Consider the following 18401-nt stretch of genomic DNA (forward strand, 5'->3'; position numbering starts at 1 on the left):
ATGGGGTTTTTTTTTAATCATCACGTGCCCCAACTCCCCCAGGAAGCCTTTATAATATTATTATTATTATTATTATTATTATTATTATTATTATTATTATTATTATTATTATTATTATTTTAAAACTATTTATTATAATTCCTTTTTTTTTCAAGTCACCAGGAGACAAGCTCACACCCAGGGGAAAAGGTGACCTCTTGCTTTCTGCTTTAAATTCCCTTGTTGCACTTGCAAAGAAAGCATTAAACCCCCTTCCCCCCCCCCCCCCCCCGATTCCCCACTCCCTGTTCTCCCATTGGCTTCACCCTTAAGAAAAAAAAAAGAAAGAAAGGGGAAAAAAAAAGGAGCTGGTGGTAGATTAAAAAGCAAAATGCCCTTGTGACAGAAATTAGTTTAATCTTTTTTAAATCCCCAATTGCATCGCCAGCCTCTGGCCCAGCCGCTGCCAGCTCCGGGCTTCACAATGAATTTTAACACCACGAAATTCGCTCTTCTTCTTTTTTTTTTTTTTTCCCTGCTGCTCTGCTCTCTTTTTCCTTCCCCTGTGCTTGGAGGTGGTGGTGGTGGGGAGGGAACAGGGTGGAGAGGATGGGGGGGGGGGGGGGGAAGGGGGGAGAGAGGGGGGGGGGGGCGGGGGGGAAGAAGCCAGGGATGGAAAATCATCAATTTATCCCTTCGCTGCAAGGAAGCTGTGGGCAGGGAGCCTGGCTGGGATGTAGCCTCCTCATAGAGGCTCCAGTACTGAGGGTTCCCCCCGCGCCCCCTCCCCTCCCCCCCCTTCAGCAGCTCATAATCACGGGGGTTTTGGACCAATTTCTCAGAATTATCCCCCCTCCTCACCCGGGGGCCGTGGTGAGTGGCTGTACGTGTGTCCCCCCCCACCCCCCCCCTCCGGTGCTGAATCACTCGAGCAGCTGCAGCAGAGCCTGGGAGGGCTGCAAGGAGGGAAAGGAAAGCAGAGCCTGAGGGAAGGAGGGGGGTGGGGGGAAGCAGTTTAGATGCTGTGAAAGCAAAACAAAACCCCCCAATAAGGAGAAATTCCCTCCCCCCTCCCCCCCCCCAACCCCCATGTTCTAAGTGTACTTGTTTGAATTAATTGTAATGTAATATATGATTTGTTGACTGTAGTAATTAGGTATTTATGAATATATGGCTGTAATTTCTGAAAACATCCAAAAGAAGAAAAATAATAACAACAAGAATAATAAACTCTTCCACAATGACGCCAAAAGGGTTTTGTCTCCCGCTTCCAGCCTCCCCCCCAGCTCCTGCCACCCTCCCCGTGTCCCAGCCTTGCCCGTGGTGCCAGGGGAAGGCAGGGCACAGATGGCAGGCAGGGTTCGAGCTGGCATTTCCCCCCCCCCGCCCTTACACACACACACACACACACCCACCCCCACCCTCCCTTTGCCCGTAATAAATCCATCTGCCATCGAGGATCCTGCCCTCGCCTGTCGCTGTGCCGCAGGGGAACGGGGCCGGAGCCAAAGGAGAGCTGCGGCTTTTTCCAGGCAGGCTTTAACCCCTGGACGCTCGGCGTGCACAGCGCGGGGACTCTGAGGCGATTTTGCTCAGCTGCAATTAGCGGCTTATTATTTATTTTTTTTTTTATACAGTTCCCAATTAAAAAGAAGTCAGATGTATGATACTATAAGACAGCCTGGCTTTGCAGAGGGGAAAACCACCCTCCCACTCCCCCCGCCCTCCCCCCCCCCCCCCCCCAATTTTCTTTTGTCCTTCTCTGCAGAGCAGATGGATCTGCTTCCCAGCTGATCTCCCCAGCAGAGCAGCAGACACCTCTCACTGCCCGCACATCTTCCCTCCCCCCCCCCCCCCGCCCGCCTTTTTTTTCTCTCCAAGGCTTGGAGAAGCACCGCCCAGGAATTTTATTGCTTTCAAACCAGTGTGTGTGGCCTGTGCTGCCCTCAGAAGTTCCCTCTATGAAGTACACCCACGGTTCTCCAGGGCCGAGAGAATCGCTTGACATCATTAACCAGCAGCCTGGCAAGCCATCACCTGCGCCAAGGAGACCCCTGAAGCCCAGGGAGAGGCCCACCTCTGCAAAGAGGGAGTGTGTAGGGGTTCTCCCAAGCCATCAGCAGCTCTGGAGCGATTCCCAGCCAGCCAGGAAGCTGGCTGCTCCCTCCTCTGCCTGCCTGCAGTGGCTGCTGAGGAGGAGGTTGTTGCAGGCAACTGAAGGGGCATGAAGCTCTGATGGCTTAAGGTCTGTGGTGGGCAGCAGGATGAAGGTCCAGGAGGAGCAGAGCCTGCTCCCTCCCACTGCCCTCTCCTGGGAGGTTTGAGGGCTGGCTAGCACCTCAAAAATCCTGGGATTGGGAACTCTCACCAGGCTGAAGATTAGTCCGGAGCTTGTACATATGATCCAAGGCTTGGGTAAGGAATGCCCCTGTCGTGTTGATCTCCATCAGGGTTAAGTTATCCAGCTAATAGAGAGAATAACAGTCCTGTGAGGAGCTCAGAAAGCAGCTCTGCAGCCCATGTTTTACCTTTGGTGACAACCCAAGGGACAAGCCCCAGTAAAGAGAAGCACACAAGCAACAAGAGCACCGTGTCCATCACACATCAGAAGCTGCAATCAGCTCTCAGACCCCAAGTATTGGCTTCTGTTTTGGGCCCCTCTCTACAAGAGGTGTTGGAATGTGTCCAAAGAAGAGCAGCTAAGCTGGTGAAGGGCTTTGATCAAAAGTCTTCTGAGGAATGGCTGAGGGAACTGGGGTCATTTAGTCTTCAGAAGAAGAGGCTGACAGGGGACCTCATCACTCTCTACAACTCCCTCAGAGGTTGGAGCAAGGTGTGGGTCACTCTGCTCTCACATGCAACAAGTGACAGGATGATAAGAAACTGCCTCAAACTGTGCCAAGGGAGGTTCAGGTTCGACATTAGGAAACATTTCTCCACAGAAAGGGTTTTCAAGCATTGGGACAGGCTGCCCAGGGAGGTGGCAGAGTCCCCATCCCTGGAGGGATTGGAAAGCTGTGTAGATGTGGTGCTGAGGGAGGGATTGGAAAGCTGTGTAGATGTGGTGCTGAGGGAGGGATTGGAAAGCTGTGTAGATGTGGTGCTGAGGGATGTTGATTTAGCAGCAGTGGTGGGATTGAAAGCTCTGGGCGAGAGGTGGGACTTGATGATCTCAAAGGTCCCTTCCAACCTCAGCAGCTCTATGGCTGCACAAAGCAAGCTTTCAGCATATGGCTTTAGCTCTCAACTGATGTACCCACAACCCAGGAAAGGGGGAAAAAAAAACCCAACATGCCCCAACCAGCATTTTTCAGGAGCAACTCTCATCAGTCACAAGCCCACACACAATCACACAGCATCTGGAATCCTCCCAAGCAGAAGAGCTGGCAAGAGCCTCTTCCCCCGCCGCACCTTGGCGTGAGCCTCCTGCTGCCTGACGAAGCTGTCCGCAGACAGCCGCAGCTTGGCGATCCGGGTGTCCCACGTCTCCTTCACCAGCGTGCGGATCTCATCGGCTTTGGGGATGTTGTCTGAGGCACTGAAGAGGAGGGGAGGGAAAGGGAGAGACGGCAAGGATCAGAACAGGCTGCGAGGGACTCGTACGTTATGTCAGCGGTGTAAGTGATGTTGGCAGCTCTTCAGCCCTCTGAGGCATAAGCAGAGCAGTTTGCTACAGAGAGCGGGGGGGAAAAGAATAAAACCAACAAAACCCCAACCTGCAGCTCCACATTAAAATCCGGGCTGGTACTTCTGCTGCTGGGATTTCTGGGATGGTTTATTTACCCGGGAATGCTCAGCTCGGATGCAGCATCTGGTTCTCACTAGAAATCCTTCTGCTCTTTAATTGCCCAGCTGGTACGAGGTACACAGAGGGCCAATAACCCGGCCAAAGTCACAAGCAGCCAGGGAATTGAAAGGGCTCGGCCGCGATTAGAGCCCCGGCTCGGCGCTCTCCTGGCTCTATCAGGGAGTATTAAGTTGAAAGCACCGCAGGAATTGTGCCTCATCCTCCTATTAAGGCGATTCAGAGCTGCCATAAGGACCTCGAGAGATCAGCTCAATTCGCGGGGACAGAGCTGTCAGGGTTATTGTAGCGTGAGGGAAGGAGCTGCACGCCAAGAGTGGCATCTCCAGAGGGCAAAAAAAAACCACCACCAAAAACCCAGTGCTTAAATGACCACCCTGCCGTAATCGAGGGCTTAAAAGTCAGGAGAGCCCGCACCGGGCAAGATACCAGCCAGCACATTTCACAAGTGAAATGCCTCACAGCAGGCAGGAGTTCAAGGCTCAGAATATCCCCGGTCTCCTGCTTCTCTAGGCTGAGGGAAGAGCTTTCCTCCTGAAGGAAAGCCAAGGAAGGAGCCTGGAGGGTTTAGGCTGCTGAACAGATTGCAGGCACGGAACGTGCTGCCTTTCCTCAAGGCCTCTCTCCGCTCAGCTGCCGCTCAATAAAGCGGCACAGCCCCAATTATCAGGCCGCAGAAGAAGCAATTCCCCAAGTCACTGAAATGCAAAAGTTACCATGAGAAAACGGCTGCAACGAGATCTTGGCAGGCTGTGAAATCAACCTCCATTAACTCTCGCTTTCCCCCCGCCCTCTGGGGCTGCTGCCAACCAAAGCTTGAAAAATTGTCTCCACAAGCATGTGCTGGGGTGGAAAGCGGTGCAAGAACACTTCCTACTTACTAGTTTAACAGCAGCTTGGTGAGTTCCATGTAATAGGGACTGGGCATTGGAGTGAAGGTGTTCTCTTTGCGTTCCTGATCCCGGATTTCCTCCAGTTTCTCTGCAACACAAGCGGGAATTGACCAAGAAGGTCAATGGGAACCTGGGATGCATCAAGAAGAGTGCGGCCAGCAGGCCAAGGGAGGTTCTTCTACCCTTCTGCTCTGCACTGGTGAGGCCTTATCTGGAGTACTAGGTACAGTTCTGGGCTCCCCAGTTCAAGGACAGGGAACTGCTGAGAGGGTACAGCAAAGGGCTATGAAGATGATGAGGGGACCACAACATCTCTCTTAGGGAGAAAAGCTGAGAGACATAGGGATTTTCAGCCTGGAGAAGAGAAGACTGAGAGGGGATCTTATCAGTGCTTATAGGGGGGGTGTCAGGAGGATGGGGACAGTTTTCTCTGTGCTTCAGGACAAGAGGCAATGGACACAAACTTGAACACTGGAAGTTCCACCCACACATAAGAAGAACTTCTTTGAAGGTGGTGTGAACCTTGGAGCAGGCTGCCCAGACAGGTTATGGGGTCTCCATCTCTGGAGACATTCCAAACCCACCTGGACACCATTCTGGGCAACCTGTTCTGGGTGAAGCAGTGCTGGCAGAGGGGTTAGACTAAATGACCTCCAGAAGCCCCTTCTAACCCCTACCACACTGTGCTTCTGTGAATGGTCAGGCATCACCAGACCCTCGCCACTCCAGGCACATTTTAACCCTCATCCAGGAAAACCCAGATTATTATTTCTGTAGGATCAACTCTAATTCAAGACTGAATCAATGTGTGGGCTGAAAAAGGTTCCTACAATGAAGCACACAAGGATGGTGACAGGGACACCATGCCAGAAGGTTGGATCAACACCAGCTTGATCCCTGAGCCTCTCAGGAGACGGTCCCTTCACCCACAGAGCATTTGGGTTAATTAGTGTCTGTGCTCTTGAATAAATGCTTGGTGTAGATCTTCCTCTTACTGCAGCTCCATTAGCCTTAACTCTTTCTCCATTTCCCTTGAGACAACCAACAGGAGGTGCCACAATTCTCACTTTTTAGAGAGTGAGACAAGCTCCCATTTCTGATACCCCCAAGGTAAATGGTTTCATAGAATGATTAACACTTCTCCAAGGTGTCCCTCCTCACGATCATCCCCAGTTCCCAGAGCTGCTTCTGAGCAAGGCTCATGAGAGATGCAAGTGCTGCTCAGAAAGACCCCATCCTCACCAACATCCATCCACTCTGGAGGAATCAGCCGACACTTCTGCCTCTGCTTCAGACTAATGGCCAACCAGACAGGCACTTCCACTGGCAAGCCAGGATTGAAGGGACCCAAATCCCCCTGGAAGACAAATGGAAGACAAGAGTAAGACAATAGTGAGGGGTGGGACACTGCAGAACTTTGTTAATTTGGCCTTAGCCATCCCTACAGTTGATTTTCCAGGGGACTTTGAAAAGCTCAAATCAATAGCATCTGAGTTTCCTCTTCTTGCTTCCCCTAATTCTTACTCTCAAACCCTCCCTCTCTCCCTTGAGGAGCAATAACAAACCTTTCCAGTGCATTTTCTATTTCAAAGCATTTCACAGAAGCTATAGCAGAAGTGACATCCATCCTGGAAACGCAGCCCTCCAGGCTCAGGCCAAGGCACTCTGGGTGGCAGTGGAGCACAGCTCACAGCAGCAGCAGGGAGGAGCCTGGCATCCCACCCCAGCCCTTGGCTAAGGCTCAGGGGCTGCGCTGCTCACTGCAAAAGCACCAGAGATGGTGGGGGGTGACAGCTCTGCCACCTCCCAAACCTCCTGGGAGGCTGCCTTGCTCTGCTCTCAACCTGCTTCTCCTCGTCTTTGCCCGTCCTCTTTATCCTCATCCCCCAATCCCTCCAGCTTCTTCCCCCATGCCACCCATCTCCTCTTCCTGTTCTCCAGTTTCCCAACTCCTTCCCAATCCCATCAGCTCCCGTCCCCTAGTCTCTTCAAATCCTACCCCTAGATTCCAGTCTCCCAGACTCTCTTCTTTCCCTAGTCCCCAAGGCTAAGGTCCCCAGGCTCTATCCCACAAGCTTCCAGCCCCTGACCCCCAGGCCTTGTCCCCAAGCCCCCACCCAGGCTTTAACCCCTAAACCGTGTCTCCAACCCCCCCAGTTCCTGCCCTCAAGCCGTCCCCTCAGCTCTGTCCCCCAAGTCTCCAGCCATTGTCCCGCAATCCCAGTTCCTCCTCCAAGCCCTCCCCTGACCATCAGGCGCCGTCCCCAAGGTCCCAGTCCCTGCCCTCCACCCCCGGCGCCGCCGACCCCGATCAGGTGGATCCGGTCGAGACTGAAGTTGGGCACGATCGTCACCATCTCCTTCTCGGCCAGGAACTCGGCCTCGGCCGGCTCCATAGCAGCGGCCGCAACCGGGGACCGGGGTGGGGACCGGGACGGGGACCGGGACGGCACCGGACCCCCCACGCGCCCACCCTCGCTATTGGCTGCGCGGCGACATGGCCCCGCCCACAGAGCTCTGTTTCCCGCCGCCGCGGCGCGCGTTTTCTCTGTCTCCGCCTTGGGGGCGGGGACTGGCTCAAGGCGGAGCACGCCGATTGGTTTATCAAGGGGGACGCTGGTCTGCCATTGGTTGTGATGGCGCACCCCTTTCTGATTGGCTGTATCAACTCGCGCCGTGCTCCTGCTGCCATCATCTCTGGGGGAGGTCTGGGTCGGTCGCAAAAGGACCAATCGTGGGGCCCCACCCGCGAACTCTCGGCCAATCAGAGCTCAGCACTTGTTGCCAGGGCTCCATGGGGCTCTCAGCCCCACCTCCACCCTGTGCGCATGCGCTTTGGCATCTGCCATTAGCTGCCCCCTTGCGGCCGGGTGAAGCAGGTCCTCCAGGGATCACGCCTGAGGACTCCCTTCTGGAGGAGCCTGGGCTCCCTCACCCTGCCTGGGCACCTTCCCTCCTGTGTGTGGGCCAGCGGCAATTGGATGGCAGGCAGTCCAGTTGTCACTTTGCAGCCAGCTGTGCACAGTCACCTGCCATCACCTATCCAACCCTTCCCTCCATTCATTAGCTTGTCCGTCCATCCATGCAGTCAGCCATGCATCCCTCTATGCAAGCATCCATCCATCCATCCATCCATCCATGCCTTAGAGCAGCCACCAGCCTTCCTCATGCTGTCTGTCCATGCAGTATGTTGTCCAAACAATCCCTCCATCCTCCCTTCCATCCTGCCCTCATCCATCCATCCATCCATCCATCCCTGTTTCATACCTCCCTCCACCCACTCATGTCCAGCTCAGCTGAGCAGCTGCAACCTCCAATACCCACCACTGAGGACAATTTGAGGGGGGTGCACCCCAGCTTGTGGGTCACCATGCAAACAGAAAGGCCCTAGATGATGCTAGCTCCCCACAATTCTCCTCCTCCCCAACCACCCTGGGCTCAGCCCTGGGACAGCTATGGGATCAACCCCAAGCTTTGAGTGAGGCTCGCTGCGGGCGTTCTCCTAGGCCCTTTGTCCAAGCCTTGAGGACACCCTTGACCACCCCTCACCGAGGGCTGCAAGAGAAGGGTCCCACCACCCCTCTGCATTAACCGAGCAGCCCCTGTGGTGCTGCCGCAGCTCCACCGGGTGCTCTATAAATGGCTCCGCCACGCTGCGACTCCACTGGCGTGTCTTCTGCCATCTGCTGCTGTCATTAAAAAATTCCATTTCCATCTGCTTTCACACTCCCGCCTCTCCCGGTGCCGCCGCTCCCCGGGAAGCATCGCCCCCGGCTCCCTTCCCGGGATGGGGCCGAGGCAGCAGGGCCGTGAGGGCGATTTGCAGGCGACGCTGGCTTCCGTTTTGCAGTGCTGTTTGGAACCAGCTCCTTCAAACCTCTGCTTTTGGCCACCCCACTTTTTTGGTCAAGCACAAGGTCAGCTCCAGGGGGGTGGTGATGGTGGTTTTTGGAGGGACACCCCCCCCCCCCCCCCATCACTCTGCTGACACTAGACCAGGGAAGGTGATGGGTGCCAAAGTGACCCCCAAGGAGGGTTTATTCACCGTGTGGTGCCGACCCCTCCCCAGTGCTTTTAGGAAGTGAGAGAAAAAAATCCAGTCACCAATGTCCAAACCCATTGGGGTGGTGGATGCCCTGCGTGTCCCTGGGTGCTGGATCCAGCCAGTTCGCATCCCAGCGGCTGTGGCTCCATCGTGATGGAGGGGGGACAGATCCTGGGGGGTGGGTCTGGCATCCCCCTGGTCGCCATGCTCAGCACTGGCTGCAGGGCGGTGGCCCCCCGACCCGCCGAGCCTCACGGGCCAGCATGGTCCCCGTCGGCGTGGGCGGTGTGACGATGATGGCAGGCACAGGCAGGTGCTTGTCGCTCTGGGACATTCCTGAGGTCCTGTCGCTGCTGTTCCCGCTGCTCACACACATCTTCAAGCCTGCAAAAACGGGGAGGGAGGGAGGGAACACACAAGATGAAGCACGGGGCTGCGGCACCCCCCACCTCCTCCTCCTCCTCTGTGCGCATCTCGTCGCCTTGCTCGCCACCAGGGGAACCCACAAACGCTCTCAGCAGCCTCACAGCACTTCCCCACGCTGGATTTTGGGGTGTCTGAGATATTTCACAGCCTCCCTGCCCCGCAAACAACAACCTGCCCACCCTCCCTGGGGGAGTAGATCACTTTAATCTGCCTGGTTTGGGGTTTTTTTTCAAGCAGGAGAAAAGCCCCGTGTGGCACAGGCAGCAGCCAGGGAGGTTGCAGCTCCTCCAGAATGGGAAAACGCCTGGAGGGCACAGACACTGATATTTTAAATCTCTTTTTAATTAAGGATAAAGCTCAGCCTCACATAAGGGAGCTGGAAAAGAGGTGGGGGATTTTATTATTGCAGACTCCAAGCTTGTTGGAAGGGTCTGGGGGTGTGGGGGCCATACTGTGGGGCTCTGCTCTGGATTTAGTGCAGGATGAGGACTCCTTAGCTGCCTTATCTCCCTTCTCTGTCATCTCATGTCCCTGAGATGGGCTGGAAGTGGGCTGTGGGATCACCAAACATCCCCAGACCCTACACTCACAGCATCCATGGCACAGGGGAGGGGGTGCACCCAAAACTCTGTCTGTCACAGCCAGCATCACATGTAGGATTTGGGCTTAAGAAAAGCCGGAGAAGCAGCAGGTCTGCATCTTAGAGGGGCCTGGGTTGGGATATTCCTGGAGCAACAAAGGATGGAGGTCAGCTCGGAGGCCAGGAGCTAAGGGCATCCCATCCATGCATCCCTGAGCATCTCACTTTTACAGAAACCCCCACCTTGAGGAATGCCATCAGGCCAAGGATGCTATGGAGCAGAGGATGCAGGAGCAAGAGCAGGATGGTAGCTTTCTATCTTTATAGCTCTGGGTAGGAGATGGGGAAAGCAGCTCTGGGGTGATACATGAGCAACAGGTCACCCATAAGATGTGGTCTAATGCCACCAGGATGCAAAATCACACCAGTCCTGCCCATAGTAGAAATATCTCAAGCTCCTCCATCTAGAACCATCCCCCAGATGCCTTCATGGAGCACCTTCACCCACCCCAAACCTACCTTTCAGGCAGGATAGCTTGAGTCCCATGTTTTCATCCTCTTAGCGGGATCCAGTTTTCCAGCCCTGCCGCCAGTCCTCACCTCTGGTGCTGCAAAAAGAGGATCAAGAGCTGCAGGAAGCGATGCTGGGAGGAAGAAGAGCTACAAGCACGCACCTATGTGCACAAATGCATCTGTCTATAGGAGGCCAAGGGCCTGGGCACAACAGGAAGCACGGCTGCTTGGTAGCAGAAACCGCTGGTGATGTCACAGGCTTCAGTGACTCAAGTGTCAGGAGGAACTTTTTGGGAGGGTGGACAAGAAGCCTGTGGTCAGGTGGTGGGGCACATCCCAGCCTCTCCACTCACAGGACTGATGCTGTGAATGTTTGCAAGTGAGAAGGTGAGGAACAGGAGGAAGGAAGTTGTTATTTGTGAAGGCAAGCGGTGCTTGTGGAGAAAACCCCAAGCCCCCACGCAGGAACCAGAGGGATGCTCCACTGCAGCATCGCACTGGGGATGCTTCCCTTGGGGCTGAGCTAGAGCAGCTGGTGAGCACATGGTCCTGCTCTCTTTGGGCATCCTTGATACCTCAAAAGCCTTAAGATGGATGATTGCCATTGTGGGATGTGGCTTTTTTTAAATCAGCTGAAATTTATTCTGGGCAAAAATCTCTTTAGGTGGGAAATTTGCATCCCTCTGGCACACAGCTGCTGGGAAAAGCTTATTGGGATGAGGGCCAGTGAGTCATTTTGGCTCCTTCAAGCCCTCAGGGCTGCAGCAAACAGCCCTCTCCCCCTGCCCAACCTTCACCATAGCTTTACTTCACCTTTCCAAGAGGCCCTGACACAGGCCAGCAGCAGCCACCAAGAGGAAGCAGGAACTTGCCACCACTGGTTTTAATTCTGTATTTTTAATCAGCTCCCCACAGACACTGAGTCATAACACCCTCATGGCCAGAGAGCTGTGCCAGGGCTGACAGCCCACCCCCCATACTCCAGAGCCCCCCCAGTTTGCAGCTATCACAGCAGCTTCCTGTTATCAAAACACCTGGTCTAAGGGGAGTTCTCTGGGTTTTGGCACCTGCTGGTGGCCCACACCACTAGCCAGTTTATGTCAGGGAGACACAGCTCCAAGGTGCAGGAGAGGTCTCCTCTGGGACCAGACACCTATTGCCAAGCTCTTGCAAGACATAGCAGCCCCCTCCCCATGGCCACTGACTCTGCCCTGCATCCTCACCGTGCCCAAACACTAGCACTTCTTGATTACAGTACCAGGATTGATGCTTGGGCAGAGAAATCCCCCCACCAGTGGCGCTTCAGCACGTGCCACCAGAGAGGCATGGTGCTTGGGCTTCAACTTTGCTCCTGTGCTGACATCAGGCCAAGGAGTATTTGCATTCCTGGTGAGTTCATGCTCCCAAACTCCCCAGACACTCATTGCAAGCATCACTAGACCTGTGCTGAAAGTGGGGGGATGCTCATTTGGCACATGGGGCTGGGAGTGCATGGAGGAAGAGGAGCAGGGCAGAAGCTGGCTGTGATGCTCCAAGGGGCTGACTCTTACGTGGTCCCAGGAGCTGGAGGCATGGTGCCTGCCATCCCATCCCACCTCCCTGGCTTCTCCTGGATGCAGGAGGGGAGCTGGGACATGAGGCTGGGTAGGGGGTTCTGACCCTGACCAGCTGAGCCTTGGGAGGGCAGGAGAAGGTTGCAGTGGGAGGGTTCAGATTTTTGTGAGGTTGGTTTCTAACCTGGTTCATCAGGTTAGCAGAATCCCAGCTCCTCCCATCCATCCATCCATCCATCCATCCATCCATCCATCCTTCAAGCCCCATCCAAGCTCAGCAGAGCCCTTGGGTGACGGGGAAACGCTGCTCTACTCTCGGCCTGCTGCACAGAGGAGGAGGAGTGACCCTGGCCTGCAGCCAAAGCCTCTGGACCTCTGAGCATCCCTACAAGCAGGCAGAGGGGCTACCATGTGCTTAGAAAGGTAGGTACCAGTTTGGTGTGAGGGTCCCACACTCAGCCCTGGCAGAACTCATCAGCAACCCTGATGTCCCAGTGTCTAGCCAGCCAGTCTCTGGGAACAGCTTCACCTTCTCCAGATTTCAAAAAGCAGTCTTCCCCCCTCCTTTTTTTGGGTCTGGCAGCAGCCCACCCCCAAACCCCAGCCCAGCAGTAGGAACAGCAACAGGCTGAGGTTTTCTCACCATCCCTAGGATGAGAGCTCCGGGTCTGGTACAACCCCGCTGTGAGGATGGCTGGATGAAGGCTCTGCCTCCAGAGCAGCTGCCTTTGCCAGCGTTAAAAGCAGCCAGAGGCTTTTTCATGTTCACCTCCTCCACAATTAAGAGGCGAGGCCCCAAGACGGCTGCTTTTCAGACAGAGCTGAAGGCAGCGGTTCACAGGCAGGGCGCCGGCGTGCAGGGAACGCCGGCCGCACATTAAACACCCTGTGGCTGCAGGCGGGAACGAAGGGAAAGCTTTGAACTTTCCCTGCAGATCAGAGCGAACTGATCCCAGGAGCCTGGAAGAGGTCTCAAAGCCCCACAAACGAGACAAAGCCCCCCCTGGGACAGGCATGAAAGGGAGCAGGGAGGGGAAATGGGTGGGTTTGCTCCAGTTTCTACTGGCATGGTCCTGCCATGTTTGGTGACAATCACAGGCATGAAAAGATCTGATTTCCTTCCCTCCCTGGCTTCTCTGATTTAATCAAATCACTGAGTTACTGCAAATCTGCAGGCTGAAGAGCTGGGCAGATGGCACAGGGGAAAGGCTGCAGCCCCATGGCAGCCACCGGTCCTGGGCACAGAGGCCAGGGCAGAGATATTTGCAACCCATGGCTCTGTTTTTGCCCCAGGAAAAAGACAAATTAACTGGTTCATGGGGGTTTTTTGCCTGTTCAGCTGCAAAGTCAAAGAGCTTAAGGACAAGGTCTGAGCCAGAGCCTGGCAAGCTGGGTTTGTCCGGATCCCATCCCATCCTCAGAGCATACAGCATCCCGTGGGGCCAGGGACCATTCACCAGCAGCCCAGTCCCTGCAGCACAAACCCCGCCTGAGCAGCCAAAATCCCTCCTCCACACCAGCTATTTTGATACCTTCTCTCCAAAATTACCCATTTGCTGCTGTTGCATGAGAACAAATGGCCCCAAAGCCAAGGGGGCTGGAATTAGCCTGGCCCTGGAGCAGCAGTTGCTGCTAAAATGGTGAGCAACTGAAAGCAAGGGCTTGCTGCGGCCCGGAGGTAAACACAAACATCAGCCCTGCTAAAATAACTGTGGTTAGCTCTGCGGGCTGCAGCATGGCTCCAGCTGGTGTGGGGACACCTGAGAGGCACAAGCACAGCAGCACACAGCCCTTCCTCTCCTCCCCACGCGCTGGCAAACAAAGACAACCTTGAGCAAGTTCATCAGGGGTGCTGGGGTATGACCTGGAGACCCTCCAGCATGGAGCCCTGGTCGTTACCAGACAAGCAGATTAGGCAGATCCAAGTCGTGGGCACAGGAGCAGCCTCCCAGGCCAGACATTCATTTTCAACTCACACAGCCTTGCTTCTGCTCCAGGTCCCTCCCAGGAGTTCCTGCTGGCTGTCACAGGGCCAGAGCTGTGACATGCTGAGCATCGGATTCAGGGCAACTGGCCAAATACCACCAAGAGTCAGCAGAGTAGGGGGAAGAAGGGTCCACAAAGCTTCCTTGGTGGGTCAGTATGGAGCTAGCTGACCTCTCTGGGGTAAAGCTTGCTCCTTCAGTGCAGGCAACCACCCTGGGCAGTCCTCTGATGTGGTTGGTGACTGATTTCCAGTTCTGGCCACGGCCCTTTGGCAGCTGGGCTGCTCCTCTCCCGGGGCTCAATGCTCCTTAACCCACTGACTCCATCCTCTGATGCAAAGAGGGTGGAGGGGGCTGAAGCACCAAAAAGGAGGTGAGGACAGAGGGCAGCCTCCTAACTTAGCTGGAAGGGGAAGGGCAGACTGAGCTTATGGCTTCCCAGACGCCGGAGGAACCACAGGGAGAGAGATGTGTTTTGCAAACAGCAGCCACAAGAAAAGCTTCGGCTGGAGCGTCTGGTGGAGCAGAGCCCATGGTGGAGCTGCTCTGCCGGCTCCCTTCAAAGGAGCTGCTCCTGCAAACACCAGCTGGGCTTGTTTTAGAAGAGAGGGAGGGAGAGAGAGGGAAGGAGGGAGGGGAAGCAGCTTTCTGGGTCACGGAGTCCCAGGGTCTGCTAACGCAGGTGACACGTCACCCTGGCTCAGTGTGAACAGAGCATGAAGCTGCCTGCTCCCCACTTCAGCCCTGGTCTCTCCTGGGCCTGTGCAGGGGAAAGGGCTGGTCCCAGCCCCACTCAGAAAATTGCCCCAAAAGGGGGCTGCAGGGCCACTGAATGGGATTTGTTGAAAGAGGGGGGTGCTGGGAGGGGAGAAGAAGCCCCCTCCCAGAGCCCCAGAGCCATTCAGGGCAGGTCAGTGGTACCCAGAGGGTCTGCGAGGCATGGGGAGGGAGGAGGATGTCACAAAGAAGCAGCTGAAGATGCGGGCTCCAGGGAAACTGGAGCAGCTCCAGCATTCCCCAAGCACAGGCTTTTGGCAGGGCCAGCGGACCGAGACCAACCAACAGGAACCCTGCAGGCTGAAAACACCCCCGAGGAGAACGCACCGGGCCGTGGCAGCAGCTCTCAGGAGATGCCGTGGCAGGGGGTAGGAAGCAAAGGGGAAAGCGAGCACGTACCTGAAGCACAACCCCAGAGCGTGCCGGGCTCTCCTGCCAGACCTGCATCCAGAGCAAACCTCCTTCCTGCCGGGCATGGATTCAGCGGGAGGTCGAGGCTGGGCACTGGCTTAGGGACCTGGCCACGGGCGCCGCGCGTCTCGGCTCGCTGAGCTCCAGGTTAATCTCAGCCCAGCTTTCCCTTTTATCCCCTGGTACAACCCCGGTGTGTTTTTTTTTCCAATTAGGTCCATTCTTTTAAGCTCCCGAGCGCATTTCTAGGAAGGGCTGTGCCGTTTCTCTTGGCCCCTCATGGGCTGATGCTGCGCAGAGCGGGACATGCCTGGCACCGATCCTGCCCGCATCCAGCCAAAGTGCTGCGGCGCTGCCTGGAAGCACTCAAGGAGTTACCCATCACCCCCAGCCCACCTACCGGGTGGTTTTAAGAGCAGAGCTCCCCGCTTGCCTCATCACGAGCTGCGAAAGCACCGAGCTGAGCACACAGCCACGAAGGACTATGGACCACCGGCGCCTTTCGTGTGGTACCAAAAGCAAAGCCCCAGCCAGCAACCTGCTTCTGTCCTCTGTGAGTCCGCCTCTGCCGCCTTTCGTGGGGCCAGGGCTGAAAAGCCAAAAGGAGGATACAGAGCTGGGGATGGGAAGGTTGGGTGAAAGTGTGGTCTAAAAGTGACAGGGGTAAAAAAAAAGAAAAAAGGGAAATAAATCAATAAAGTCCTCAGTGGCTACTTGGGCAGAGTGAAACCGCTGCCTGCTGCAGGAGGGCTGGGTGCAGGGTACTGGGTAAAGCAGCTGAGGAGTCTGCGGCGTTGGAGGGCGCTGGGATGGTTAACTGGAGTAAGGAAGCCTGGGTCGGATGAGAAGGAAGCAGCTTGCTCAGCCCACTCTGCCTGATACTGACCAACTCACTGCAGCTCCTACAAGGGTGGGCGACCCAGCTTGGCTCCAGCTTAAAACACAGCTGAAGCCTGGCTCACAAATGCACGCTGAGCACATTTCCCCTCGAGGCCATTTTCCAAGCTGCAGTCAACCGCAAGTCCACCCTGCTAACAGCCTCCTCCATTAGCGTTGGCCTGCTCTTTCCGTATGGGTAATGCCCTCCGCCCCAGCATCTCCAGACGCCTCCCAAAGAGCAGCAGAGTGCAGTGATTAGGCCTCAAGCCAGGGAGGCAGAGACCTGGCTTTGATTCCTGCATCTGTCACTGTCACCTCTCCGTGGTGTGCAGCTCTGCCGCTTAGGTAAGGAGTTCTTGGGGGCAAGGAGGATACCTCTCATGGTGCATTTCTCCACACATCTGTCTGCCCCCAGCTCCAGCTGTGCCAAGGTGAAGTGGCTGCATCCCCTTCCTCCTGCCAGCTGAAGTGCTCAGCTGCTTCCCACGCCCACGTCAGCTCTAATGAGCTGAAGCAGGTTACACCGTGGGGCTTTGCTCCTTTGCAGGCTGACACCGGGAAGGGAACATCCCACGAGCTGCTCAGTCGGCAGATGGGAGGGGGGGGAAGGGGGGAAAAACTCCAGCAGCAGCCTACTGAACGATGAAAAAAGCCCCAAAGCACACAAAACCACACAGAGCAATGAGCTGAGAGAGAACACAGCCATGTGCGTTCCCCAGGAACAGGTATCTCGCTTGTGTGTCTGATCAAAGACCCCGTGGCTCTTGCCACCTGTCTACCACCCACTCACAATGCCACACAAGTCAGGGGGAGCAGAGATCATTCCCAAACCAAATCTAGCCCCAGCTGGCCACTGATTCTCTGAGCAATTTTAAGGCAGACTTGTCTCTTGGTAAAAGTAACACCCATGGGCTCCCCAAACTCTCTGCTCCCTTCTGTGTTTCTCAAGACGGGAGTTTCTGACCAAGGAGTGCCCAGAGCCATCAGTTGGTGGCATATCTGGGTACACACCTGTGGCTTTCTGGCTCTCGGGTCGTTCTGATCCTTAGTTTCATACTGAATGGATGCTTGAAGCAACACACGCTCCAGGCTCTTCCTTCTCCCCCTTGTGACCAAAAGATCAAGGGGCTCAGCCAAGAGGTGTGCATGTCCTCCTGCTCAGGAGCCCGAGCATGTAGCACTGGCATTTTCAGATACTTGTAGTCTGTTTGTCACTCTCTTGAAATATCAGGATTGACAGTTGAGAAAAAAGAATAATCCCACATGGGAGTAATTTTGCATTTCCAAGAACCCAAGGTCCTGTGGATGAGGTAGAGCTGGGAGTGAAGCATCTGTGCAGGCAAATCTCCCTATCTTGAATAGGGAAAATAAACCAGAATGATTCCAGTGTATCATTCATTTCTAACAAGACAGAAGAGTAGGACACCTGTTCCTGGTGCCATCTTCCCCGGGCTCCAGAAACAGAGACACAGATGCCTTCCCCAAGATTTCTTCCCCTTGAAGTTTTAAAAGGTGTTACCTCAAATTCCTCCAATGAGTCCAACCGACTGGGCAGGAAAGCAGCATTTGCTCCTGCAGGTAAGTCTGGCACATCAGCAGGAAAGGGGAACACAGCCCTTTCTGAGCCCAGCAGCTTCCTCATTCTTTCACAAGAGCCACCGTGGCTGCATGCTGCCTGGCTTTAGGAAATTGCTGCCTTTTTGTCCAGCCTTCAATGCAAACAGGACAGGTGAGATAAGATCTGAGCACCACAGCATTTGTCTTTTTTGCTTCAAGCCAGTCTGGGCTTCTCTACTGGTGGCACAATGCTCAAATGACCTCATCTAAAAGCAAACAGAAGGTAAAAAGAGGGGAAGACAAAAGCACTGAAAGCTACTCCATGTCTCAAGGGTTAGTCACAGGGAGAGTTTCCATCAGGTTACAGACATTTTGCTTTGTCTTATGAGGGTGAGAGGGGAGCACTGCAAGATCGGGCTGTTATGAGCATGCACAGGATCAAAGCTGGATTATGACACCTCATTACAAAGAATAAACCCCACATTTCCTGTGGCTGAGGAGACAAACCAGCTTACACAGCAGCCTTGGCTGACAATCTCACACAACTTGCTAAGATAACATCTGCCTCTGGAACAACGGGTTAGATTTCCTGAGGTGTTTGTACAAAGCCAGGCAACAGCCCTTTCTTCCTGCGGTGTGTGCGATTTGCAGAGCCTCCCCTGAACACACGTTGCCAGAGCACTGCTGTTTCCAGGATATCTCTCCATGCAGACATGGCTATGCAGTAAAACCGCCCCTGGAACACGTTTATCTCGCTGCTTGTGAGCTAGCTCCCTGTTTTCATTCAACAAGTGAAAATGTTTTCCTTTCCTGCAAGCCTGAGTCATGCTTAAGAAAGGCTACTGACTAAATGCCAACATAACAGGGTTGTCCCCTGGGTAACAGGGTGACAAACTGAACCTTTCAGTTCGAACCTTCACCTCCTCCTTAGAGCTGAACCTCAGACCTCTCACCTCCTGGCTCTGTGGAAACTCCACAGCGGGACCTGACTGGAGGCA

General features: G+C 54.9%; 1 protein-coding gene and 1 long non-coding RNA gene across 4 annotated transcripts; both read right to left on the bottom strand.

Moving 5' to 3' along the window:
- Positions 1 to 1827: 1827 nt before the first annotated feature.
- Positions 1828 to 7184, bottom strand: GINS2 (GINS complex subunit 2). Its single transcript, XM_068150898.1, has 5 exons — positions 6984 to 7184; positions 5920 to 6034; positions 4666 to 4765; positions 3391 to 3517; positions 1828 to 2444 (listed from the first exon to the last, which is right to left on the bottom strand). Exons 1-5 carry the CDS (start codon positions 7071 to 7073, stop codon positions 2319 to 2321), a joined length of 558 nt encoding a protein of 185 aa, XP_068006999.1. The 5' UTR covers positions 7074 to 7184; the 3' UTR covers positions 1828 to 2318.
- Positions 7185 to 8682: 1498 nt separating this feature from the next.
- LOC137447365 (uncharacterized) lies at positions 8683 to 17533 on the bottom strand. Of its 3 annotated transcripts, none has more exons than XR_010988854.1 (3): positions 17366 to 17533; positions 10248 to 10336; positions 8683 to 9106 (listed from the first exon to the last, which is right to left on the bottom strand). It is a non-coding gene; the product is annotated as an uncharacterized lncRNA (long non-coding RNA). The 3 variants fall into 3 exon arrangements; XR_010988855.1 differs by lacking the exon at positions 17366 to 17533 and adding an exon at positions 14956 to 15325; XR_010988853.1 differs by lacking the exon at positions 17366 to 17533 and having other exon boundaries at positions 10248 to 11222.
- Positions 17534 to 18401: the final 868 nt, after the last annotated feature.

This window comes from Melanerpes formicivorus, unplaced genomic scaffold (assembly GCF_026170545.1).
Source record: "Melanerpes formicivorus ecotype bairdi unplaced genomic scaffold, bMelFor1.0.p_v2 SCAF_20, whole genome shotgun sequence".
In the NCBI taxonomy this organism is placed as follows: domain Eukaryota; kingdom Metazoa; phylum Chordata; class Aves; order Piciformes; family Picidae; genus Melanerpes; species Melanerpes formicivorus.

Coding starts and splice junctions, on each gene's coding strand:
- GINS2 (XM_068150898.1), bottom strand. CDS start 7,073: ATGGAGCCGGCCGAGGCCGAGTTCCTGGCCGAGAAGGAGATGGTGACG. Junction 6,035..6,983: donor ACCGGATCCACCTGATCGGG/GTCGGCGGCGCC, acceptor TTTGTCTTCCAG/GGGGATTTGGGTCCCTTCAA. Junction 2,445..3,390: donor AGCAGGAGGCTCACGCCAAG/GTGCGGCGGGGG, acceptor TCTCTCTATTAG/CTGGATAACTTAACCCTGAT.